The sequence below is a fragment of the Oncorhynchus gorbuscha genome, linkage group LG19 (genome assembly GCF_021184085.1).
Source record: "Oncorhynchus gorbuscha isolate QuinsamMale2020 ecotype Even-year linkage group LG19, OgorEven_v1.0, whole genome shotgun sequence".
NCBI lineage: Eukaryota > Metazoa > Chordata > Actinopteri > Salmoniformes > Salmonidae > Oncorhynchus > Oncorhynchus gorbuscha.
The window spans coordinates 17,343,283-17,369,722 of record NC_060191.1 but is presented as its reverse complement, the minus strand read 5'-3'; the positions used below and the strand labels follow the sequence as shown (position 1 = coordinate 17,369,722).

At 47.9% G+C, this 26,440-nt stretch overlaps 1 protein-coding gene across 1 annotated transcript; it reads left to right on the top strand.

The window, feature by feature from the left end:
- Positions 1-198: 198 nt before the first annotated feature.
- Positions 199-25,004, top strand: LOC124005024 (synaptotagmin-11-like). The gene is made up of 4 exons (XM_046313868.1): positions 199-466; positions 20,283-21,196; positions 23,043-23,163; positions 23,287-25,004. The coding sequence occupies exons 1-4, from the start codon at positions 433-435 to the stop codon at positions 23,595-23,597; spliced, it is 1,380 nt and encodes a 459-aa protein (XP_046169824.1). The 5' UTR covers positions 199-432; the 3' UTR covers positions 23,598-25,004.
- Positions 25,005-26,440: the final 1,436 nt, after the last annotated feature.

Below are 26,440 nucleotides of genomic sequence, written 5' to 3'. Positions count from 1 at the left end.
TCTGTAAGGTCCTTAGACCTATTGTGTAATGTTGCCAAGCAACTATTTGAATGAAAGTGTGCTACACATCCACCAGTAATTGGTCCTTTACATACATACACTGTACCATACAAGAAAAAAAATGACATTCTGACGCCACCCGGGGGCGGGTCTAAACCCTCCTGCGAGTCCGTGAGTACCAGTCTCGAGCCCCACGCAGCATCCGAGATATAATAGCATCATTGAGTTTGGCGTATAGAGAGCGAATAGACCATACGAGAAGAGGAAGACAATCATTATTTATTAACCTGTGAGCTCATTTACTGGAATATTTGGTTGAAGTATCGTTACTCATTCTCTATGGATATAAAATAGGGACAAATTAGCTTTATATTCTTTCATTTACCGTTTTTATCTGGGCTGCCAGTAAAGCATCCTGCGTTAATTCTCAAAATGGCTGAGATTACAGAATTACGACCTGCATATGGTAAGTAGCAGACATTTTTCGGAATTATTTGGCATTTTGTTTATTGTGTCGTCAGATGTTAACGTTATATGTCTTGTATTTACATTAGGCAAAATGTTCAAATAATGCCCATTCGTTTTAGAAATAAGGCCATATGAGAGTGAACACACCCAAATAGCATGATTAAGTTGATTGTTATCATCGAAGATTGCCAAATGTACATTTGACATTTATTCATTACCATGGCCTATGTTAATGTAAATAGCATCGAATGTAATTTGGAAATTGAACGAAACTGATTACACAGGCATGTTCAACAGAGATAGTAACATTACTAGGCACAGACGTCAATCAATTCAACCTCTATTCCACGTTGGTTCAACTTAATTTCATTGAAATGACGTGGAAACAACGTTGATTCAACCAGTGTGTGCCCAGTGGGAGCCTATTATTACAGTATTTGCTATTATGCAATTATTTGTTTTCAATCAGTAAGTAATTTGGTCCAACAACATAATAATTGTAGGCCTATTCTATCAAAAGATAGAGTACTGCGGCCCATTCCCAACATTGTCACTTCTCCCGGTGGTCTTCAATGTGCGCGTACGATGGGGTGGATAGGATGACGTGATGTCTATTCCTGCATAAGCATCGCCAGCCCCCGTTCCTTTGTTTTTGTTAAAGCACGCATCCCGGAACTAGGAGCTTGGCCAAATGGACATATTTTAATTGTATCAGACCCCGAGTTTTAAATTAAGATCCCTGAACAGTAGTTTAATGACACATTGCCATAATAAGAAGTGTAGTACTCTGAAGGCAGGGGGTGTTGGTGACCCAAACAGTGCCAGATCCTCTCAGCAAGTGACATGAATAGGTGATGGGGAATGGGGAGGGTTATGGATAGTATATCATCAGAAGAATAGGACAACCCAAGTGCAGAAACAAAACGGATTGTTCTAAAATATAAACCAATAAGCACTGCCAGGAATGGGCCTGTAACCTGTTGGAGTTGATTCATGTACATGCAGAAGAGGAGGCTTTTGTTAATAAATGCATTCTCATATTTCTTGGTTGATTTAAGATTAAACCATCAAGAGCATCTAAACATTCAAATGCTTGAAGAACCTCATTACAACAACTCATTACAATCATCTCAAACAGGCTAAAGATAAACAGTTGTGCAATCTATGCTTGAGTGTTAGCGATGTGTTATTGCAAACATAATGTTGGCCCTGAGCCTGCCGGATGCAGCAGAACATGAGAGTTGGATATCTGAAATTCAGCCCAACAGACTCCAGAAACCCAGATTACAGCCAGTGATCTAATCTGGGTCACTCATCAGGATTAAGACACATCTGGTCCACATCACAATCTGAGTTCTGCAAATCAACTGAATCTTATGCTCACAGGCAGCATACAATAAGACATGTTGCCAATGCAGACAGATTGTCTCTCAGTGCTCCATGGTCACTCAGCACTGTTTACCAGGCTGGTGGATGATGGGGTTTATGCTGTACCAACCGGTGCCAGGCAGAAAGAAAGACGGGCAGTTGGTCAGAAGTTTGGATAATTTTGCATTCTTCAAACCCCAGAAACAGCTTTGTCTTGCAATCTAGAGCCATAGTTATTATGACTAATTATATGTCAAAACTATGTCTATTTTTCTGCATAAATTATCTAAGCATATCTTCTTACCTCCTTATCTCCTTATCTAAGCATATCTCCTTACCTGTTCAATTGTCATGTTAATTAAGGATGCACATTGATTCTTTAAGAACCGCGTTGCCTTAGAAGTTTAGTGCAACTGCCACACTGGTATATAGTATCATAACCCAATAATTAAAGCAATTTTAGTCAATTATGTATCAATTTATTGTCATTTGAGTTTTGAAAAGAACAATCAAATTGTCTGTCAATCTTTGCATGCATAGCTCTGTCTATGAACAGTGGTTGGATTTCCCCAGCCCCATGACTCAGTTTATCAAACAAAGTGGCAGGGTCAGGCACTGGAAATGGCTCAAATCAAATCAAACGCTGTGTGTGTCACTCTACACTCTCTCCTCCACTGACGATACCTCACACACTAGAGTATTTACATTACATTACATTTAAGTCATTTAACAGACGCTCTTATCCAGAGCGACTTACAAATTGGTGCATTCACCTTATGACATCCAGTGGAACAGCCACTTTACAATAGTGCATCTAAATATTTTAAGGGGGGTGAGAAGGATTACTTTATCCTATCCTAGGTATTCCTTAAAGAGGTGGGGTTTCAGGTGTCTCCGGAAGGTGGTGATTGACTCCGCTGTCCTGGCGTCGTGAGGGAGTTTGTTCCACCATTGGGGAGCCAGAGCAGCGAACAGTTTTGACTGGGCTGAGCGGGAACTGTACTTCCTCAGTGGTAGGGAAGCGAGCAGGCCAGAGGTGGATGAACGCAGTGCCCTTATTTGGGTGTAGGGCCTGATCAGAGCCTGGAGGTACTGAGGTGCCGTTCCCCTCACAGCTCCGTAGGCAAGCACCATGGTCTTGTAGCGGATGCGAGCTTCAACTGGAAGCCAGTGGAGAGAGCGGAGGAGCGGGGTGACGTGAGAGAACATGGGAAGGTTGAACACTAGACGGGCTGTGGCGTTCTGGATGAGTTGTAGGGGTTTAATGGCACAGGCAGGGAGCCCAGCCAACAGCGAGTTGCAGTAATCCAGACGGGAGATGACAAGTGCCTGGATTAGGACCTGCTCCGCTTCCTGTGTGAGGCAGGGTCGTACTCTGCGGATGTTGTAGAGCATGAACCTACAGGAACGGGCCACCGCCTTGATGTTAGTTGAGAACGACAGGGTGTTGTCCAGGATCACGCCAAGGTTCTTAGCGCTCTGGGAGGAGGACACAATGGAGTTGTCAACCGTGATGGCGAGATCATGGAACGGGCAGTCCTTCCCCGGGAGGAAGAGCAGCTCCGTCTTGCCGAAGTTCAGCTTGAGGTGGTGATCCGTCATCCACACTGATATGTCTGTCAGACATGCAGAGATGCATGTATCTAGCGTCCTGCCGAGGCATCTCTGCTCTGTGCACCTTGGAAGGAACCACTTACTAGGGGAGAATAGGTAGGGGGGTACACTGTGTCTGGTCCAGTCAGTGAGCCCCCTGCGAAAAGTACCACTGACATATCTCTTTATAAATAATTATGATCAAATTAATTTTAAAACATGACAAATCTTAGGGGGTGCATGCCTTTGTGTCCCCTATAGGCATGATGCCACTGACAGTAGCTGTGCATATTTAAACAAAAAGGATGTCTTGAACCCGGGATGTGTGCTGTTCATATTTGGAATGTCAAACTACCTATACAGTAGTGTGGTCTGATCTGTAATCTATGGTTAGATAGAATTACATAATTCCTTGCAAATCAACCTGAGCTCTTTTTCTTGATGAAGGACCTCAAATGGGTTATTCAGAAGGATAACAGATGGAATCCACAGGAAAAAATATCTTTAAAGTTACCCACAGAAAAAAACTGAACTGAGGAGATTGGCATTGTGTCTAGTTAATAAAAAAATGTACGGTGTATTTTTGGTTCTGTTAATCAGCACATTCAATTTATGCTTTTACTTAACACATTTTGTGGACAATTCCTGGACCCACTGAAGCGGAAGATTTGAGAGCTCACTACTGCCATCCCCCTGGGGTATGTTTCCAGGGCAACGGGCTCAGCTGGCATTAAACTCCTTCCAAAATCTGACATCATCCTCCTGGTATCCCTACCCAGAATGCCAATGAACAACAACAGGAAGGAAGGGCACAGTATTTTGTTGAAAGACAGACAGTTGAAGGAGGGAGAGGAGAGACAGACAAAGACAGATAAAAATGTAGACGGGAGAGAGATAGAGAAAAACAGATAAATAATAATATAATAATATAAATATAGTTCGATAGCTGAGGTAAAGAGGGTGAAAGATAGAGTCTGTGCGTGTGTATGTGCATGCATGTGTGCCTCGTGCATCACATATGTGCATGCTCATGCACATTCACTGTATATATAGACTGACAAGTTTACCAATTGTAGTATGGTGACATGAGCTGAAGGCCAGCGCAGCTAGGGAAATGTTCCCTGTGGAGGGCTGAAGGGTGGTGGTGGGGGGGGTGGCACAATGCGTCTCTTTTCAGGGGCTTGGCCAAACAAAGGGCCCTCTCCCGGCCCTCCCGCCCTGCTGCAGCAGGCTCTGTCCACTGAGTCCCATTACAGCTGGGATCAGCACAGTCAGCCTTACCATGTGCGCACAGCACATAGTCACAGTCTCACATTAACCCCAGCAGCAAATGAGTGGGTGGTGGCTCGCACACGCAGTCACACATAGATTCATGCATACCTGCATGTGCACAGACACTTAGAACCTCACCCCTCGTACATACACATACACAGAGACACACGCATACACATACACATACACAGAGACACACACATACACATACACATACACATACACATACACATACACATACACATACACATACACATACACATACACATACACATACACATACACATACACATACACATACACATACACATACTGTAGAAAAGGCCCATGGAGTTGGTGGAATACTCCTTTACTTAATTGCCATTTACTCAGCTGGGCCAGGGGCGCTTTAATTAGGTCAGGTGGAAATGTCCTACAGATCTCAACTCTATAAAAGGAGGAAATTGCCATCGCCTGGTCTCGCTGCTTTCTCTTCCCTAAATCCATCTGATCCAGAAGTTCTGTGCGTCCATGAATCCACGTAAGTCCACCGACTCTTACCTTTCATCAGAATGATCTGTGGTGATCGGGAGAGTGGGCCATTCAGTTATTGTTTATAGTTATCACCGCGGAGCGCGGCTTGGAGCGCACGCTTGAAACATATTGTGTAATGTGAATTGTTAATAATGACTGCTATGATTTGATCTTTGATTATGAATTTGATTGTATACATGTTATTTGTTTCCTTTGTGATGCAGCACAGACTACCAGTAAATATACCACTTTATGGTTAAAGGAATTCCTGCCTCAGTCTCATACATTCCTCTGTCACCTGACACGTGACCACCTGTTCACCTTCACTGTCAGTCATCCTACCTGTCCAGCAACCCACACAGATTCCACTAATCTTTCAATGGTCCTTTGAGCCGGATGATGACTGAACCAAAGACAGGTGAAAAGGAAATGGAGGCGGAGAGGGAAGAATTGTCTCCACTGGAAGGAAGAAGAGAGGAGGAGAGAGCAGCTGAGGGAAAGGTCTTGGAACAAAGGAAATATCCAGGAGCTAAGCCTAAAGCAACAAAGGCTTCATCCTCAACTACCAGGAGCACCAGAAGAACCAGGCAAGCACCTGGTTATCTTAAGGACTATGTGGTCGAGGTTCCGACATCAAAGGGCAAGCCCACCAGAGCTCAAAGAGTTGATGGATCAACTATATGTTTCAGCCATCAACCATCCCCTCTGAGCCAAGGACCGGAAACTGCTTTGGAGCAGGAAAGTGGTCTACGTGAGGAACCTAAGGAAGAGGTAACTCCCACTGCACAGGTCGACCAGCTTCCAGAGGCAGGCTCCGCTCACCCCTTAACTAATGGGAAATCGTCGAAGCACTCTAGACGGAGTGGGAGTTCGACCAGTGGATACCCCTTTGGAAGTGGCCATGGCAGCCGCCATTCACTAGCCCTCAGCAATTCACAGAACGCTGTCCTACAAGAGAGGATGAAACTATTAGCTTTGGAGGAAATTGAGCGTCAGATTGAGGAGGAACGACAGGCTGACGAACGATGTCACCAATTGGATGTGCAGGCCCGTAGAGCTCTACAGGAAAGGGAATTCATTGCCAAGGACCTGGCACAGCAGCGACGGCACCGTCAAGCCAGAAGGGAATTAGAGGAGGCACGGATGGTCTCATCCTTCCTGGAGAGGAACGAACAGGGAGTTGACCTGACCACCCCTCCACATGGACCTGAACTGTCTGCCTTTCTTTCCCAATCTGCCCCTCTGGTACAGCATGGCACACAGTCCTCGGAGGCTCCGGGGTCAACAGCCAACACGGAGCACGGGAGACGGGCCGCTCCGCCAACGCCCTCTATGCCAGTGACCCAAGTTAGCATTCCTCCATCTGGACAAAGCATCACTCCTTCGCCTTTCCGCCAATTACCAACCAAGGCAAATCGTTCCTTTCATCCAGGGCCAGGCCAGTCCTCAAACAACAGGTCGGAGGGCTCTCGCCCAATTCCGGCTGCCACAAATGGTGGGTCTGGGACAGTAGGTGACCGGCCCAATGAGGCCACAGTGGGCTCATCAGAAGTCCCGGGTTTATCCTTCACGCAACCAGAAGAGGGAGCCAACATTATGAAACTTCTAGTAGCCTCAGCCTATGGAATTCCCAGACCCAAACTGCCATACTTTGAAAATGGAAAGGAGAGTGAATTTGTCCTTTTGGAAATGGCATTGGAGAGTCTACTGGGTATTCACAGTCATCTGTCAGAACGCTACAAATACCAAGTACTAATGGATCATTTGCGGTTTCCAAGTGCATACAGGCTGGCCCAATCCTTTATGCATTCCGCAACACCATACACGACAGCTCTCCAGGCCCTGAAGGCAAGATATGGTGAGCCACGTCAGCTAGTCCAGAATGAACTAAACAACATCCTGAACACGTCTCCAATTAAAATGGGAGACCATGCTGCCTTCCAAGAATTCTCCCTGGCTGTCCAATCCCTGACCTCTATGCTCCAATCCGTTGAAGGAGAAGACGGGAACGAGCTAAAATGTGGCTCCCACGTGGATAGGCTTCTTAGCAAACTTCCAGTGTACCTCAGAGACAGTTTCATTGAACATTGTTTGAATAAGGGCATCCTGAAAGAAGGCTCGAGAAGCACCTATGCTCTCAGAGACCTGGCCACATGGTTGGAGGTGAAGGCAAAGGCGAAGAGCATCGCTCACCAGGCCACAATCTCCGCCATAGCCACAGGGGGAAGGAAGGAGTTTGAACGCCAGCAGGGACAGAACAGGCCAAATCCCACTACCATGTACTTAAATAGTGATGCCGGAGAGGAACCTGGGAAAAAGACCCCTCTCAAGAGCAAGAACATCAAATTCCAGCCTTACTGCCCATATTGCAATATTAAGGGGCACTTCCTTGGCTCATGCCCCAGAGTAAAAAAGCTCACTCAAACTCAATTGAAGGCCTGGATCACTTCAGGCGAGCGATGCTACAAGTGTGCCCGTAGCCATAAGGTGGAGACCTGCACATTGAGGAAACCCTGCAACCGCTGTAAAGAAATCCATCTCACCGTGTTGCATGATCTATTTCCCCAAGCAAAGAAGGAGCAGAGTATGCTCATGGTAGGAGCTGCAAAGGAGCTGTATCTCGACCAGCAGAACCGATCTCCAAGGGTCATGTTGAAGGTGGTCAAGGTCACTCTGCAAAGTGAAGGGAGAAGCATTGATACATTCGCCGTTCTAGATGATGGGTCAGAAAGAACAATCATTCTCACAGCGGCCACCCGTCAGCTTAACCTGGAAGGGACCCCCGAGACCCTTAATCTCAGAACGGTGCGACACGATGTTATCCAAATGAAAGGCTCTGCTGTAACCTTCAGCATTTCACCTTCAGGAAACAGGGGCGTGGCCTATAACATCACCAATGCCTTCACGGCAGATGGCTTGAATCTCGCAGAGCACTCCTGCCCGGTAAGTGTTCTACAGAAACAATATCCTCATCTACGAGGATTGCCTCTTCCTAACCTGGCCAGAGTAGCACCACTTATCCTGATTGGGTCAGATCACCCACATCTCGTCACCCCGACTGAGCCTATACGAGCTGGACCAGAAGGAGGACCCATTGCTGTCCATACATCCTTGGGTTGGGCTGTGCAAGGTCCATCCCATCTACTTCTCTCCACCCAAGCTGTACAGTCACAGCAAGTCCTCTTCACCAGAAGCAATCCAGATGCAGCCACTGACCTCCTTCGGAATGTTGAGATGCTATGGAAGATGGACACCTTCTCCAACCGGAAGCTACAGGAGGTCACTCGCTCGAAAAATGACTCCTATGCATTAGACCTCCTGGAGAAGAGCACCACCACCACTGAAATGGATGGCGTTCGCAGGTATGCAACCCCACTGCTACGGGTGCCCAACCATCCTCCTCTGGCAACCATGACACGGGCTGTACTCCCACTACTGCGTGGAACAGAGCGACGCCTGGTGAAGAATCCTGAGCTTGCAGAAGTTCATAACCGAGAGATTCATAACCTTGTGAAGGCAGGCTACGTCACTGAAGTGACAGCTCATGAAGAGGGAAACGCACTCGGTGAATCCTGGTATCTCCCTCACCATGTTATCCAGCAACATGGTGGGAAGTATAGACTTGTCTTCAACTGTTCATTCCAAGCAGCTGGTCAAAGCCTGAATGACTGTCTACTCCCCGGACCAACCTTAGGTCCTTCCTTGCTCGGTGTCCTTCTCCGGTTCCGGCAGCACTCTACAGCCATCAGTGGAGACATCAAAGCCATGTTTCATCAGATTCGTTTACTGCCTTCCGACACCACACTGCTCCGGTTCATATGGCGAAATATGGAACGAGATGCAGAGCCCACAATCTATGAATGGCAGGTACTCCCATTCGGCACCACCTGCAGTCCTTGCTGTGCCATATACGCTCTGCAGAGACACGCACGGGAGCATCCAGAGAGTGACCCAGAAGTATTGGATTCAGTGGAAAATGCCTTCTATGTGGATAACTGCTTACAAAGCATCCCATCCACGGCTGAAGCGAAATCACTCCTTGATAAAGTGCGGAATCTCCTGTCCAAAGGGGGATTTGAGCTCCGACAGTGGGCTAGTAACAGAGCGGAGGTTATCCAGCACCTCCCGCCACAAGCTAGGTCCAGTAGCAGTGAACTATGGCTAACGCAGTCTGGTGCTAGCCCAGAAGAGCCCACTCTAGGACTGAGGTGGAGCTGCCTACCGGATACCCTGGGGTATAAGCACCGCTCATCCCCGAGTACCGAAACCCCCACTCTGCGCACCATCTATCGGACCCTGGCCAGTCAATACGATCCCCTTGGGTATATCCTGCCATACACAACACGGGCCAAAGTCTTAGTCCAGGACCTGTGGCAGACCAAGAGGGACTGGGATGAACCAATCCACCCAGCTGACCTAGTGGAACGATGGATCTGTTGGGAAACTGAGTTAACGGAGCTCTCTGATGTCCAAATGCCAAGATGTTATGTACCATCCTGTGTTGACCAACTGGGATCATGCCTGGAACTGCATGTGTTCTGTGACGCTTCGGAGCGAGCTTATGGGGCGGTTTCCTATCTTAGAGTGGAGGATAAGGCAGGCCACACCCATGTCTCCTTTGTCATGGCCAGGTCCAGGGTCGCACCCAAGAAGCAGTTGTCAATGCCTAGGCTGGAACTCAGTGCTGCCCTTTCCGGAGCCCAGTTGGCCTCTACCTTGCGAGCCGAGCTCACCTTGCCAATCCAAAGGATCATCTACTGGAGTGATTCGACCACTGTATTGACATGGCTCAAGTCGGAGTCCTGCAGGTATAAGGTGTTTGTCGGGACTCGCATTGCGGAAATCCAAGACCTAACAGAAGTCCAGGACTGGAGGTATGTTGATAGCATAAACAATCCTGCTGATGACATTACTAGAGGTAAAACCCTTAAGGAATTGGCTAAACCCCATCGCTGGAGCTTGGGACCACCATTCTTGTCCCAACCAGAGAACGAGTGGCCGACAGCCCCCAGGCGTGCGGCCCCTCCGCGACCGACTGAAGCTCATGAGTTAAGGAAGTCTGCCCAATGCTACAGCATTTCTACGGAACCAACAACGGCTCTCCCTGACCTAACACAATCCCAAACACTGCCGGATCTGATCACAGCCACAAACCAGACCTCAGATGGGGTGGCTTCTATACCTACCTCCCTCGCGGCAGAGACACTACTCCTCCAGCAAGCACAAGCAGTTAGCTTCCCTGAGGAGTTAAAAGCTCTGAAAGCCGGTAGGGAAGTGGCTAAGGGCAGCCATCTTCTCTCTCTTGCCCCAGAATATGATCCAATCCTTGGAGTGATCAGAGTTGGAGGGAGGCTGCGCCAAGCGGAGGTTTTGGACCCAGATGCTATCCACCCAATTATCCTCGACTCCAGACACCCTCTTACCAGGCTCCTCATCAAGAGTTATGGTGAGCGGCTTCTCCACCCAGGGCCAGAGAGGGTCTATGGGGAGATGAGGCGGAAGTACTGGATAATTGGAGGACGAGGAGCCATTCGTAAGCACCAATACGCCTGCGTAGAATGTCAGAGATGGCGGGCCGGAGCTACGGTGCCCAAAATGGCAGATTTACCCCCTGCTCGCTTGCGCCTCCTTAAACCACCCTTCTGGTCAACAGGAGTAGATTGCTTCGGCCCCTTGATGATCAAGTTAGGTCGTCGTGTGGAAAAGCGCTGGGGCATTCTATTCAAGTGTTTGACAACCAGATGTGTCCACCTGGACCTACTGGAGAGTTTGGATACGGAAGCCTTCCTCATGGCCCTACGGCGGTTTATCTCCCGACGGGGGAAACCCTACGAGATCCTGGCTGACAGAGGTACGAACTTCAAGGCAGGAGAAGCCAGGTTGGAGGAAGCCTTCCAAGCCATGGAACCCAGCCTCAAGGATCAGCTGATGGACCAACAAATCTCATTCAAATTTAACCCTCCAGGCGCTCCTCATTTTGGAGGAACATGGGAGCGAGAGATCAAATCTGTAAAGACGGCCTTACGAGTCGTACTAGGGGACCAAACTGTCACTGAAACGGTCTTGAGGACTGTCCTGATAGAGGTGGAAGGGATTCTGAACTCCAAACCCTTGGGATATCTCTCTGCAGACATCGCTGACCCCAATCCGGTTACACCGAATATGCTCTTGATGGGACGCCGAGATGTGTCACTTCCTCAAGCCATGTGTGCTGATACCAACCTCGTAGGCAGACGCCGGTGGCGACACAGCCAAATCTTAGCTGACCATTTTTGGGCCCGATTCATTCGGGATTACCTACCAAGTCTACAGCACAGAGGAAATGGCGGAGAGAAATGGCCAGCCTGGAAACTGGCCAAGTAGTACTGATGGTGGACCCTCAGCTGCCTCGAGCCTCCTGGCCGGTGGGCCGTATAACTAAGACCATGCCTGGGACCGATGGTCGTGTTAGATCAGTGGAAATCCAGGTGAAGAACCGGACATATATCCGGCCAGTTGCCCGACTGATTCCTCTCCCTGAGATGACAGAGGATGGGGAGCAATGAGCCTTTTTGAGGAATGTGGAAATTAACAAATTTCCGGGGTGGCTGTAGAAAAGGCCCATGGAGTTGGTGGAATACTCCTTTACTTAATTGCCATTTACTCAGCTGGGCCAGGGGCGCTTTAATTAGGTCAGGTGGAAATGTCCTACAGATCTCAACTCTATAAAAGGAGGAAATTGCCATCGCCTGGTCTCGCTGCTTTCTCTTCCCTAAATCCATCTGATCCAGAAGTTCTGTGCGTCCATGAATCCACGTAAGTCCACCGACTCTTACCTTTCATCAGAATGATCTGTGGTGATCGGGAGAGTGGGCCATTCAGTTATTGTTTATAGTTATCACCGCGGAGCGCGGCTTGGAGCGCACGCTTGAAACATATTGTGTAATGTGAATTGTTAATAATGACTGCTATGATTTGATCTTTGATTATGAATTTGATTGTATACATGTTATTTGTTTCCTTTGTGATGCAGCACAGACTACCAGTAAATATACCACTTTATGGTTAAAGGAATTCCTGCCTCAGTCTCATACATTCCTCTGTCACCTGACACGTGACCACCTGTTCACCTTCACTGTCAGTCATCCTACCTGTCCAGCAACCCACACAGATTCCACTAATCTTTCAATGGTCCTTTGAGCCGGATGATGACTGAACCAAAGACAGGTGAAAAGGAAATGGAGGCGGAGAGGGAAGAATTGTCTCCACTGGAAGGAAGAAGAGAGGAGGAGAGAGCAGCTGAGGGAAAGGTCTTGGAACAAAGGAAATATCCAGGAGCTAAGCCTAAAGCAACAAAGGCTTCATCCTCAACTACCAGGAGCACCAGAAGAACCAGGCAAGCACCTGGTTATCTTAAGGACTATGTGGTCGAGGTTCCGACATCAAAGGGCAAGCCCACCAGAGCTCAAAGAGTTGATGGATCAACTATATGTTTCAGCCATCAACCATCCCCTCTGAGCCAAGGACCGGAAACTGCTTTGGAGCAGGAAAGTGGTCTACGTGAGGAACCTAAGGAAGAGGTAACTCCCACTGCACAGGTCGACCAGCTTCCAGAGGCAGGCTCCGCTCACCCCTTAACTAATGGGAAATCGTCGAAGCACTCTAGACGGAGTGGGAGTTCGACCAGTGGATACCCCTTTGGAAGTGGCCATGGCAGCCGCCATTCACTAGCCCTCAGCAATTCACAGAACGCTGTCCTACAAGAGAGGATGAAACTATTAGCTTTGGAGGAAATTGAGCGTCAGATTGAGGAGGAACGACAGGCTGACGAACGATGTCACCAATTGGATGTGCAGGCCCGTAGAGCTCTACAGGAAAGGGAATTCATTGCCAAGGACCTGGCACAGCAGCGACGGCACCGTCAAGCCAGAAGGGAATTAGAGGAGGCACGGATGGTCTCATCCTTCCTGGAGAGGAACGAACAGGGAGTTGACCTGACCACCCCTCCACATGGACCTGAACTGTCTGCCTTTCTTTCCCAATCTGCCCCTCTGGTACAGCATGGCACACAGTCCTCGGAGGCTCCGGGGTCAACAGCCAACACGGAGCACTGGAGACGGGCCGCTCCGCCAACGCCCTCTATGCCAGTGACCCAAGTTAGCATTCCTCCATCTGGACAAAGCATCACTCCTTCGCCTTTCCGCCAATTACCAACCAAGGCAAATCGTTCCTTTCATCCAGGGCCAGGCCAGTCCTCAAACAACAGGTCGGAGGGCTCTCGCCCAATTCCGGCTGCCACAAATGGTGGGTCTGGGACAGTAGGTGACCGGCCCAATGAGGCCACAGTGGGCTCATCAGAAGTCCCGGGTTTATCCTTCACGCAACCAGAAGAGGGAGCCAACATTATGAAACTTCTAGTAGCCTCAGCCTATGGAATTCCCAGACCCAAACTGCCATACTTTGAAAATGGAAAGGAGAGTGAATTTGTCCTTTTGGAAATGGCATTGGAGAGTCTACTGGGTATTCACAGTCATCTGTCAGAACGCTACAAATACCAAGTACTAATGGATCATTTGCGGTTTCCAAGTGCATACAGGCTGGCCCAATCCTTTATGCATTCCGCAACACCATACACGACAGCTCTCCAGGCCCTGAAGGCAAGATATGGTGAGCCACGTCAGCTAGTCCAGAATGAACTAAACAACATCCTGAACACGTCTCCAATTAAAATGGGAGACCATGCTGCCTTCCAAGAATTCTCCCTGGCTGTCCAATCCCTGACCTCTATGCTCCAATCCGTTGAAGGAGAAGACGGGAACGAGCTAAAATGTGGCTCCCACGTGGACAGGCTTCTTAGCAAACTTCCAGTGTACCTCAGAGACAGTTTCATTGAACATTGTTTGAATAAGGGCATCCTGAAAGAAGGCTCGAGAAGCACCTATGCTCTCAGAGACCTGGCCACATGGTTGGAGGTGAAGGCAAAGGCGAAGAGCATCGCTCACCAGGCCACAATCTCCGCCATAGCCACAGGGGGAAGGAAGGAGTTTGAACGCCAGCAGGGACAGAACAGGCCAAATCCCACTACCATGTACTTAAATAGTGATGCCGGAGAGGAACCTGGGAAAAGACCCCTCTCAAGAGCAAGAACATCAAATTCCAGCCTTACTGCCCATATTGCAATATTAAGGGGCACTTCCTTGGCTCATGCCCCAGAGTAAAAAAGCTCACTCAAACTCAATTGAAGGCCTGGATCACTTCAGGCGAGCGATGCTACAAGTGTGCCCGTAGCCATAAGGTGGAGACCTGCACATTGAGGAAACCCTGCAACCGCTGTAAAGAAATCCATCTCACCGTGTTGCATGATCTATTTCCCCAAGCAAAGAAGGAGCAGAGTATGCTCATGGTAGGAGCTGCAAAGGAGCTGTATCTCGACCAGCAGAACCGATCTCCAAGGGTCATGTTGAAGGTGGTCAAGGTCACTCTGCAAAGTGAAGGGAGAAGCATTGATACATTCGCCGTTCTAGATGATGGGTCAGAAAGAACAATCATTCTCACAGCGGCCACCCGTCAGCTTAACCTGGAAGGGACCCCCGAGACCCTTAATCTCAGAACGGTGCGACACGATGTTATCCAAATGAAAGGCTCTGCTGTAACCTTCAGCATTTCACCTTCAGGAAACAGGGGCGTGGCCTATAACATCACCAATGCCTTCACGGCAGATGGCTTGAATCTCGCAGAGCACTCCTGCCCGGTAAGTGTTCTACAGAAACAATATCCTCATCTACGAGGATTGCCTCTTCCTAACCTGGCCAGAGTAGCACCACTTATCCTGATTGGGTCAGATCACCCACATCTCGTCACCCCGACTGAGCCTATACGAGCTGGACCAGAAGGAGGACCCATTGCTGTCCATACATCCTTGGGTTGGGCTGTGCAAGGTCCATCCCATCTACTTCTCTCCACCCAAGCTGTACAGTCACAGCAAGTCCTCTTCACCAGAAGCAATCCAGATGCAGCCACTGACCTCCTTCGGAATGTTGAGATGCTATGGAAGATGGACACCTTCTCCAACCGGAAGCTACAGGAGGTCACTCGCTCGAAAAATGACTCCTATGCATTAGACCTCCTGGAGAAGAGCACCACCACCACTGAAATGGATGGCGTTCGCAGGTATGCAACCCCACTGCTACGGGTGCCCAACCATCCTCCTCTGGCAACCATGACACGGGCTGTACTCCCACTACTGCGTGGAACAGAGCGACGCCTGGTGAAGAATCCTGAGCTTGCAGAAGTTCATAACCGAGAGATTCATAACCTTGTGAAGGCAGGCTACGTCACTGAAGTGACAGCTCATGAAGAGGGAAACGCACTCGGTGAATCCTGGTATCTCCCTCACCATGTTATCCAGCAACATGGTGGGAAGTATAGACTTGTCTTCAACTGTTCATTCCAAGCAGCTGGTCAAAGCCTGAATGACTGTCTACTCCCCGGACCAACCTTAGGTCCTTCCTTGCTCGGTGTCCTTCTCCGGTTCCGGCAGCACTCTACAGCCATCAGTGGAGACATCAAAGCCATGTTTCATCAGATTCGTTTACTGCCTTCCGACACCACACTGCTCCGGTTCATATGGCGAAATATGGAACGAGATGCAGAGCCCACAATCTATGAATGGCAGGTACTCCCATTCGGCACCACCTGCAGTCCTTGCTGTGCCATATACGCTCTGCAGAGACACGCACGGGAGCATCCAGAGAGTGACCCAGAAGTATTGGATTCAGTGGAAAATGCCTTCTATGTGGATAACTGCTTACAAAGCATCCCATCCACGGCTGAAGCGAAATCACTCCTTGATAAAGTGCGGAATCTCCTGTCCAAAGGGGATTTGAGCTCCGACAGTGGGCTAGTAACAGAGCGGAGGTTATCCAGCACCTCCCGCCACAAGCTAGGTCCAGTAGCAGTGAACTATGGCTAACGCAGTCTGGTGCTAGCCCAGAAGAGCCCACTCTAGGACTGAGGTGGAGCTGCCTACCGGATACCCTGGGGTATAAGCACCGCTCATCCCCGAGTACCGAAACCCCCACTCTGCGCACCATCTATCGGACCCTGGCCAGTCAATACGATCCCCTTGGGTATATCCTGCCATACACAACACGGGCCAAAGTCTTAGTCCAGGACCTGTGGCAGACCAAGAGGGACTGGGATGAACCAATCCACCCAGCTGACCTAGTGGAACGATGGATCTGTTGGGAAACTGAGTTAACGGAGCTCTCTGATGTCCAAATGCCAAGATGTTATGTACCATCCTGTGTTGACCAACTGGGATCATGCCTGGAACTGCATGTGTTCTGTGACGCTTCGGAGCGAGCTTATGGGGCGGTTTCCTATCTTAGAGTGGAGGATAAGGCAGGCCACACCCATGTCTCCTTTGTCATGGCCAGGTCCAGGGTCGCACCCAAGAAGCAGTTGTCAATGCCTAGGCTGGAACTCAGTGCTGCCCTTTCCGGAGCCCAGTTGGCCTCTACCTTGCGAGCCGAGCTCACCTTGCCAATCCAAAGGATCATCTACTGGAGTGATTCGACCACTGTATTGACATGGCTCAAGTCGGAGTCCTGCAGGTATAAGGTGTTTGTCGGGACTCGCATTGCGGAAATCCAAGACCTAACAGAAGTCCAGGACTGGAGGTATGTTGATAGCATAAACAATCCTGCTGATGACATTACTAGAGGTAAAACCCTTAAGGAATTGGCTAAACCCCATCGCTGGAGCTTGGGACCACCATTCTTGTCCCAACCAGAGAACGAGTGGCCGACAGCCCCCAGGCGTGCGGCCCCTCCGCGACCGACTGAAGCTCATGAGTTAAGGAAGTCTGCCCAATGCTACAGCATTTCTACGGAACCAACAACGGCTCTCCCTGACCTAACACAATCCCAAACACTGCCGGATCTGATCACAGCCACAAACCAGACCTCAGATGGGGTGGCTTCTATACCTACCTCCCTCGCGGCAGAGACACTACTCCTCCAGCAAGCACAAGCAGTTAGCTTCCCTGAGGAGTTAAAAGCTCTGAAAGCCGGTAGGGAAGTGGCTAAGGGCAGCCATCTTCTCTCTCTTGCCCCAGAATATGATCCAATCCTTGGAGTGATCAGAGTTGGAGGGAGGCTGCGCCAAGCGGAGGTTTTGGACCCAGATGCTATCCACCCAATTATCCTCGACTCCAGACACCCTCTTACCAGGCTCCTCATCAAGAGTTATGGTGAGCGGCTTCTCCACCCAGGGCCAGAGAGGGTCTATGGGGAGATGAGGCGGAAGTACTGGATAATTGGAGGACGAGGAGCCATTCGTAAGCACCAATACGCCTGCGTAGAATGTCAGAGATGGCGGGCCGGAGCTACGGTGCCCAAAATGGCAGATTTACCCCCTGCTCGCTTGCGCCTCCTTAAACCACCCTTCTGGTCAACAGGAGTAGATTGCTTCGGCCCCTTGATGATCAAGTTAGGTCGTCGTGTGGAAAAGCGCTGGGGCATTCTATTCAAGTGTTTGACAACCAGATGTGTCCACCTGGACCTACTGGAGAGTTTGGATACGGAAGCCTTCCTCATGGCCCTACGGCGGTTTATCTCCCGACGGGGAAACCCTACGAGATCCTGGCTGACAGAGGTACGAACTTCAAGGCAGGAGAAGCCAGGTTGGAGGAAGCCTTCCAAGCCATGGAACCCAGCCTCAAGGATCAGCTGATGGACCAACAAATCTCATTCAAATTTAACCCTCCAGGCGCTCCTCATTTTGGAGGAACATGGGAGCGAGAGATCAAATCTGTAAAGACGGCCTTACGAGTCGTACTAGGGGACCAAACTGTCACTGAAACGGTCTTGAGGACTGTCCTGATAGAGGTGGAAGGGATTCTGAACTCCAAACCCTTGGGATATCTCTCTGCAGACATCGCTGACCCCAATCCGGTTACACCGAATATGCTCTTGATGGGACGCCGAGATGTGTCACTTCCTCAAGCCATGTGTGCTGATACCAACCTCGTAGGCAGACGCCGGTGGCGACACAGCCAAATCTTAGCTGACCATTTTTGGGCCCGATTCATTCGGGATTACCTACCAAGTCTACAGCACAGAGGGAAATGGCGGAGAGAAATGGCCAGCCTGGAAACTGGCCAAGTAGTACTGATGGTGGACCCTCAGCTGCCTCGAGCCTCCTGGCCGGTGGGCCGTATAACTAAGACCATGCCTGGGACCGATGGTCGTGTTAGATCAGTGGAAATCCAGGTGAAGAACCGGACATATATCCGGCCAGTTGCCCGACTGATTCCTCTCCCTGAGATGACAGAGGATGGGGAGCAATGAGCCTTTTTGAGGAATGTGGAAATTAACAAATTTCCGGGGTGGCTGTAGAAAAGGCCCATGGAGTTGGTGGAATACTCCTTTACTTAATTGCCATTTACTCAGCTGGGCCAGGGGCGCTTTAATTAGGTCAGGTGGAAATGTCCTACAGATCTCAACTCTATAAAAGGAGGAAATTGCCATCGCCTGGTCTCGCTGCTTTCTCTTCCCTAAATCCATCTGATCCAGAAGTTCTGTGCGTCCATGAATCCACGTAAGTCCACCGACTCTTACCTTTCATCAGAATGATCTGTGGTGATCGGGAGAGTGGGCCATTCAGTTATTGTTTATAGTTATCACCGCGGAGCGCGGCTTGGAGCGCACGCTTGAAACATATTGTGTAATGTGAATTGTTAATAATGACTGCTATGATTTGATCTTTGATTATGAATTTGATTGTATACATGTTATTTGTTTCCTTTGTGATGCAGCACAGACTACCAGTAAATATACCACTTTATGGTTAAAGGAATTCCTGCCTCAGTCTCATACATTCCTCTGTCACCTGACACGTGACCACCTGTTCACCTTCACTGTCAGTCATCCTACACATGTCCACACAACACATACACATACAGATTCCACTAATCTTTCACATACACATACACATACACATACACATACACATACACATACACATACACAGAGACACACACACAGAGACAGGGTATGGGGCTATACCTCCCAGACACATTGAGGCAGACAATACACAACCTAGTCTGGCGTAATGACCAGCCCTGGAACATGGTCTGTCTGCTAGATAAAGCACACCGTCACTGGGATCAATTAAGAGAGGCAAATGACTAATGACTTAAATAAATAGGTGGACTGTGTGTGTGGATGTGTTTAACTATAGTAAAATAACAGTAAAACATTTTTTATCAACTGGGGACATTTTGTTGGTCCCCACAAGGTCAAATGCTATTTCTAGGGGGTTTAGGGTTAAGGTTAGAATTAGTGTTCGGGTTAGATTTAGATTTAGGGTTAGGAGCTAGGGTTAGGGTAAGGGTTAGGGTTAGGTTTTTGTTTTAGGGTTAGGTTTAAGGTTGATGTTAGGTTTTAGGGTTAAGGTTAGGGTAAGGGTTCGGGTTAGGGAAAATAGGATTTTGAATAGGACTGAATTGTGTGTGTCCACAAGGTTAGTTGTACAAGTCTCTCTCTCTCTCTGTGTGTGTGTGTGTGTGTGTGTGTGTGTGTGCGTGCGTGCGTGCGTGTTTGTGTGGTGTTGGGGGCTGACATTTAAGCAGCCTGGTGACACCTGGCTGAATGACGTCCATATTGCTCATGTGTTTCCCACTCACACCTTGCCTTGTGCTCTGTGACACTGTAGTGAAGTCACCCCTGCTGTATGGCACAGTCACAGTATTGAGTCACAGTGGAGTGGAGTCACTCACCCTGGGTGGTGTGGTCACACGACTTACATTATTTAGCCTACCTGACATTAATGAGCCACTGGAGGGCAGTTACATCAGTTTCCTATTTGATGTTCAGTACTGCATCACTTGGTGCAGTTTAAAGAGTTGAATTTCTTTAATCTGAGTCAGTTCCAGTTCCTGGATGAACTAAATGCAACCGACAGTTTGACTATCTACTTGATTTAGAGACTTCAGTATGAATATTTCTTACACCAGACATTGCAAACACATCCCAGTCTAGACTGTGCAAAGGCTTTTACTCATTCTATCTTCCCCTCTCTTTCAGACATGTCACCGGTGCTGGCTGGTTTTATCGGTGCAGCGGCTCTGGTGGTTGCCGTGGTGATCCTGGTTCTCCTGTGGTCCTTCTGCCAGCGTCGACACCTCCGGGTGATGGGCCGGTACAAGCTCCATGGTGATCAGTACTGTGACTCTGCTGAAGACCCGCCCTACAAGTTCATCCACATGCTGAAGGGCATCAGTATCTACCCAGAGTCCCTCAGCAGCAGCAAGAGGATAGTACGGGTGGCCAGGCGTGCTGGGTGGCAGGGGGAGAGAGACAGAGAGAGGGGTGGTGGCCGCGGGATGGTCCTGGTGGATGCTGAGAACAACATCCTGGATGCTCCTACCCATCTCCAGATGAGCCACCTGGTGCCCCCTGCTGGCCAGCCCAGAATGGAGGCGGCACTGCCCGTCAGGGCCGACTACTGCTGCCTGGATAGCTCAGCTACCAGTAGCGAGAACAGCAGCAAGACCGTTTCACCTTTCACCCCCGCGTCCTCCGACCCAGAATCAGAGCCTGAAACCAGCCTGGGCTCCCTCAGCCTGGCTTTAGACTACAACTTCCCCAAGAAAGCCTTGGTAGTGACCATCGTTGGAGCCCATGGCCTGCCTGCAGTTGACGAACAGGGGAAAAGCTCCGACCCCTACGTGAAGATGACCATCCTCCCTGAGAAGAAGCACCGGGTGAAGACCAGGGTCCTGAGGAAGACACTGGAGCCGGTGTTTGACGAGACGTTCACGTTCTATGGCGTGGCCTACAGCTCGTTGCCCGAGCTCACGCTGCACTTCCTGGTGCTCAGCTTCGACCGCTTCGCCCGAGATGATGTCATAGGAGAGGTGGTGGTCCCGCTGACAGAGTTGGAACCCAGCACGGGGCGGGTGCACATCACCCAGCAAATCAGCAAGAGGAACATGCAGGTGAGGAATGGGGGGGTGACCTACACATGTTTAAAAGCATGAACAGACAATTCCAACATATTCTTAGAAGTAGGGGCCCACACACACACACACACACACACACACACACACACACACACACACACACACACACACATGGAATTGAGCGCAGTGCAGTACACAGAGGGGGTTGTCTGACAGGAAGGTCAATGTGTCTCTATTGATTCGGTCCCCATTCAAGTCTTAACTGCAGCCAGACTGAGGAGACAGAAACAACACCTCCATGTAATCTCTCAATGCAGCCAGCCATCCATCAGGCTCCCTTCATCATCACAGCCACACGTGTGCATGTGAGTGTGTACCCAACTCGGACTCACCAAGAACTTTCGTTTTTTGTTCCTACATGTACCTGTGGCACTAGAGGTCCTCTGTAGCTCAGTTGGTAGAGCATGGCGCTTGTAACGCCAGGGTAGTGTGTTCGATTCCCGGGACCACCCATACGTAGAATGTATGCACACATGACTGTAAGTCGCTTTGGATAAAAGCGTCTGCTAAATGGCATATATTATTATTATATTACTAGTCCTCCCTGTGTGGCCATTGTGTATAACACATCTGCTGTTCAACATAAGAAGGGATTGATACGTTTTGTATGGATGCAATGCAGGGGTTATTACTTCCTCATTGAAAGAAGACTGATCGTATAAACGGATAGTGTTCCTCAGTACTCATTGTGGATGGCAAGGTATTGCAGTAGCATGGGGGAAGTCGATACACCATGCATGGGAATCAACCTCATACCTGACTAGGATAGTAAGTTGCAGGTGTATTAAAACTACACTAGAATGAGAAGAGAACTTTGGCTCACTGTAGTGGTGTCAGGGCAAATTTGCGTGGCTAAGCTTTCAGTCAAACAACCTTCATCAAAGCAAGGTCATCTTCTTGCTTATTGAAATAATCCATCATAAGCATACCAATCACCAGGACACTCACCTAGGGATTCTTCTCAGCAAATCCTAATTTTATAATCATTAGATTAGAAAATGCCCTTTTAGTGATGGGTTGGAATAATCTGAAATCAATTGCAAGTCAGTGAATATGAGAAAGTGCATGTGTGTGCTGGTCTTAGGCATCATACATCATGTCTACCTACCGTCATCTGTATTAATATATTCAGTACCAAGATCTGATTTACATTTATATGGACATACAGTGTAAAGGCCAGATATGACAGATTTTGTTCACAGTTTATCTGATTCATTGTTTAATTTCTTTGCTCTTACTATGCAGAACACCTAGATTATACAAACCGCTATACTGTATACGTTGTGCTGTTTCTCACATAAACACTAAAAGAATCACACTAGTCTGTTTCCACACGCAGATATGTATGGTATTTTTACGCAATAAGGCCTGAGTGAGTGTGGTATATGGCCAATATACCACGGCTAAGGGCTGTTCTTAGGCAAGACGCAATGTGCCTGGATGGAGCCCTTAGCCGAGGTTTAATGGCCGTATACCACAAACCACAAATACCACAAACTTATTGCTATAAAAACGGGTTAATAACGTAATTAGAGCAGTAAAAATAAATGTTTTGTCATACAGCCAATCAGCATTCAGGCCTTGAACCACCCAGTTTATAATTGTGCATGTAGAACAAGGTTGGCAAATAGATAATTCCAAAGACTGCTGAGTTTTATTGTCTTGGCAGTTGGTGCCCAATTACTCTTTTAATCTATGACTGTACGATTATGGCTGTTTCATTGTTGTATTGTGTCTTAAAGGCTGAGTAGGTGGGTTTGATGATTGTTCCTTTTGAATGAATCAATAGTTAAATCCTCTATGTGTCTGTCTCTTCCTGCAGTGCGAGAGCCGTGGGGAGCTGTTGGTGTCTCTGTCCTACCAGCCTGTCTCCCACCGCCTCAGTGTGGTGGTGCTGAAGGCCAAACACCTGCCCAAGATGGACATCTCTGGCCTGTCTGGAAGTGAGTTCAACCACTGTGTATGTCAGTGTGTGCGTGTGTGCCTGTGGACAATAAAAAAAGCGGAGCTTGTGTAATGTCCCCTTTACATATAGCAGTATTCCAAAATGTCCTTCTCTCCCTTAGACCCATATGTGAAGGTCAATGTGTTCTACGGACGCAAGCGCATCGCCAAGAAAAAGACGCACGTGAAGAAGTGCACGTTAAACCCCGTCTTCAACGAGTCCTTCATCTACGACGTGCCCCCCGAGCTGCTCCCTGAGATCTCCGTGGAGTTTGTGGTGGTCGACTTTGACCGTACCACTAAGAACGAGGTGGTGGGGCGCCTGCCCCTCGGCCTGCACAGCCCCTGTCCCTCTGGCGCCGCCCACTGGCGGGAAGTCTGCGAAAACCCCCGTCGGCAGATCTCAAAGTGGCACAACCTCAGTGAATACTAGCTCCTCACACCACCTAATGCATATAGTTCTACCTGTGTATAGGGGGAGGTGGAGGAGGGGAAGAGAGGGACTTCTTGCCGAGAGAGTGGCTTTTCCCCATGCCATACATTCTCTTGTGAATAATACCAACAGAAAATGAACAACATTCCTGGTGGGACTTGTACAGTGGACTTTACAGTGGTTAAGGTTCAATTACAGGATTGAATTAAAGTAACAAACACGCATACAGATAAACATACACATATATAAACCACACCACTACAGAATTATAGAGACACTCAGTCTCAGCATTTGGGTAAGAGTAATGAAAATATAAAAGTTGTTTGTTAACCAAAATCTGACCAGGATCACACATTCAAGGCTGTTATGAATTATTGTCTGGCCATGTTGTATGACATTTAGGTGATGGGATACATGCAAATGATTAATAAAAAAGGAAGAATTGTCAGACTTCAAAATCCTCCCCTTGCCAATATTGTACTTCATTCATCGCATGTCTGAATTAAACGGAAATATCATCAAATCAAATGTAGTAAAGAAACAGAAGTATTGCTTATATTGATAGTGAGAATTTTTTTCTCTCTCTTAAAATGAGAAAATCTCATGCAACCGACTCTCTGTTGCAGTTTCTCTAAAGGTAGCAACGAATAGGACAGCTCGAAATTTATACCCATGAAATGTTTCGGGGCCTAACTGTTGGCGTTTAGTGGCATTACCATATTTGATGACAAGCTCTGTATCTAACATGAAAACCATCAAGGTTTCAAACCAATTGATGCTTTGTTGTTCAGACAAATGTGATTTCACTGCAAATGTATTTATTTTTGGGTTCATTTTTAGAACAAATTCGGTCTGAAAATATGAATGTAATAAACAACCAAAACATTATTACATGGATACATGTCGCGTTTCGCTACACTCGCATTAACATCTGCTAACCATGTATTTGATTTGATTTGATTTAACATGTGATCACAAGAAATATGACATCTTCTCATACTGTGGCATTGAAAAAGCATTCACCACAGTATAAGAGAATTACTGAAATATCACTGCAGCAGGTTAGTCTTACAACTGTAATAACCAGGTAATAACACATGCTAGTTAGCAGCTTGTAGTGCCAGATGTTTTTTGAAAGTCACTGATATTATTGTGAATAATGGTTTTGACATGAAGAGTTGTAAAGGGTCATGTTTTGCTGTGTGGTTTCCAAAAGGTTTATACAGTATATTCCATATATATTTTGGCCTTTGCTGCCATGCTCATCTTTTAGGACTCGATTCAATCCGAATCCCCGAAGTTCTGCGCTATAGCGTGCTTGAAATGTAAACGTCATTTTTTATTGAGCTGTCATATGCAGCGTTTAAAGGGGATGCAGTCTTCGCGAACTTGGGAACATTGGCTTTACATTTCAATAGCGCTGAACTTGAGCGATACGGATTTAATCGAGCCCTTCGTGTATTTTTGTCTTTTTCATTTGGCTAATTTCAAGATTATATTGTATAAAAGGACAGTACTTTATATCTTGAAGGCAACAATTTTCTATAGTGAATAGCCTCACAGGTTGAAGCTCCTGTATGTTGTTGGTGATACTCTGTGTGTGTGTGTGTGTGTGTGTGTGTGTGTGTGTGTGTGTGTGGAGACTGCAGAGCCCGCAGAGCCCAGGTGCACTGTTTAGAATAATATAAGTTGTGATGGGGTTCAGAGCAGGACATGGCAGTGGGGTGGCTACTGCTAGCTTCTGGCATGGCTAGGCTTTTGACCAGAAGGACGAGACACAGGATGGCAAACCCCCACACCTCCACTGTCACCAACTTCTCCATCCTCTCTTCCTCCTCTTTTTTCCCGCTCTCTCACTCTCTCTGACCCTCCTTCGCACTTTCTTTCTAGCTCTCTCTTTCGTTCTCCCATCTCCTCTCTCTAACTCTTTCTTTACAGTCCCTTATTTCCTCAATCTCCTTCGTTCTCCCATCTCCTCTCTCTAACTCTTTCTTTACAGTCCCTTATTTCCTCAATCTCCTTCGTTCTCCCATCTAACTCTTTCTTTACAGTCCCTTATCCTCAATCTCCTCGTTCTCCCATCTCCTCTCTCTAACTTTCTTTACAGTCCCTTATTTCCTCAATCTCCTTCGTTCTCCCATCTCCTCTCTCTAACTCTTTCTTTACAGTCCCTTATTTCCTCAATCTCCTTCGTTCTCCCATCTCCTCTCTCTAACTCTTTCTTTACAGTCCCTTATTTCCTCAATCTCCTTCGTTCTCCCATCTCCTCTCTCTAACTCTTTCTTTACAGTCCCTTATTTCCTCAAATAACTCCTTTACAGTCCCTTATTTTCTCCCATCTCCTCTCTCTAACTCTTTCTTTACAGTCCCTTATTTATTTCCTCAATCTTTACAGTCCCTTATTTGTCAATCTCCCGTTCTCCCATCTCTCTCTCTAACTCTTTCTTTACAGTCCCTTATTTCCTCAATCTCCTTCGTTCTCCCATCTCCTCTCTCTAACTCTTTCTTTACAGTCCCTTATTTCCTCAATCTCCGTTCTCCCATCTCCTCTCTCTAACTCTTTCTTTACAGTCCCTTATTTCCCAATCTCCCATCTCCTCTCTCTAACTCTTTCTTTACAGTCCCTTATTTCCTCAATCTCCTTCGTTCTCCCATCTCCTCTCTCTAACTCTTTCTTTACAGTCCCTTATTTCCTCAATCTCCTTCGTTCTCCCATCTCCTCTCTCTAACTCTTTCTTTACAGTCCCTTATTTCCTCAATCTCCTTCGTTCTCCCATCTCCTCTCTCTAACTCTTTCTTTACAGTCCCTTATTTCCTCAATCTCCAGTTCTCCCATCTCCTCT

What these genes read in the sequence shown, in the direction of transcription:
- LOC124005024 (XM_046313868.1), top strand. Translation starts at nt 433, where the DNA reads ATGGCTGAGATTACAGAATTACGACCTGCATATG. An exon ending in TCAGCAAGAGGAACATGCAG is followed by an intron (nt 21,197 to 23,042) that starts GTGAGGAATGGG and finishes CTCTTCCTGCAG; the next exon opens with TGCGAGAGCCGTGGGGAGCT. An exon ending in CATCTCTGGCCTGTCTGGAA is followed by an intron (nt 23,164 to 23,286) that starts GTGAGTTCAACC and finishes TCTCTCCCTTAG; the next exon opens with ACCCATATGTGAAGGTCAAT.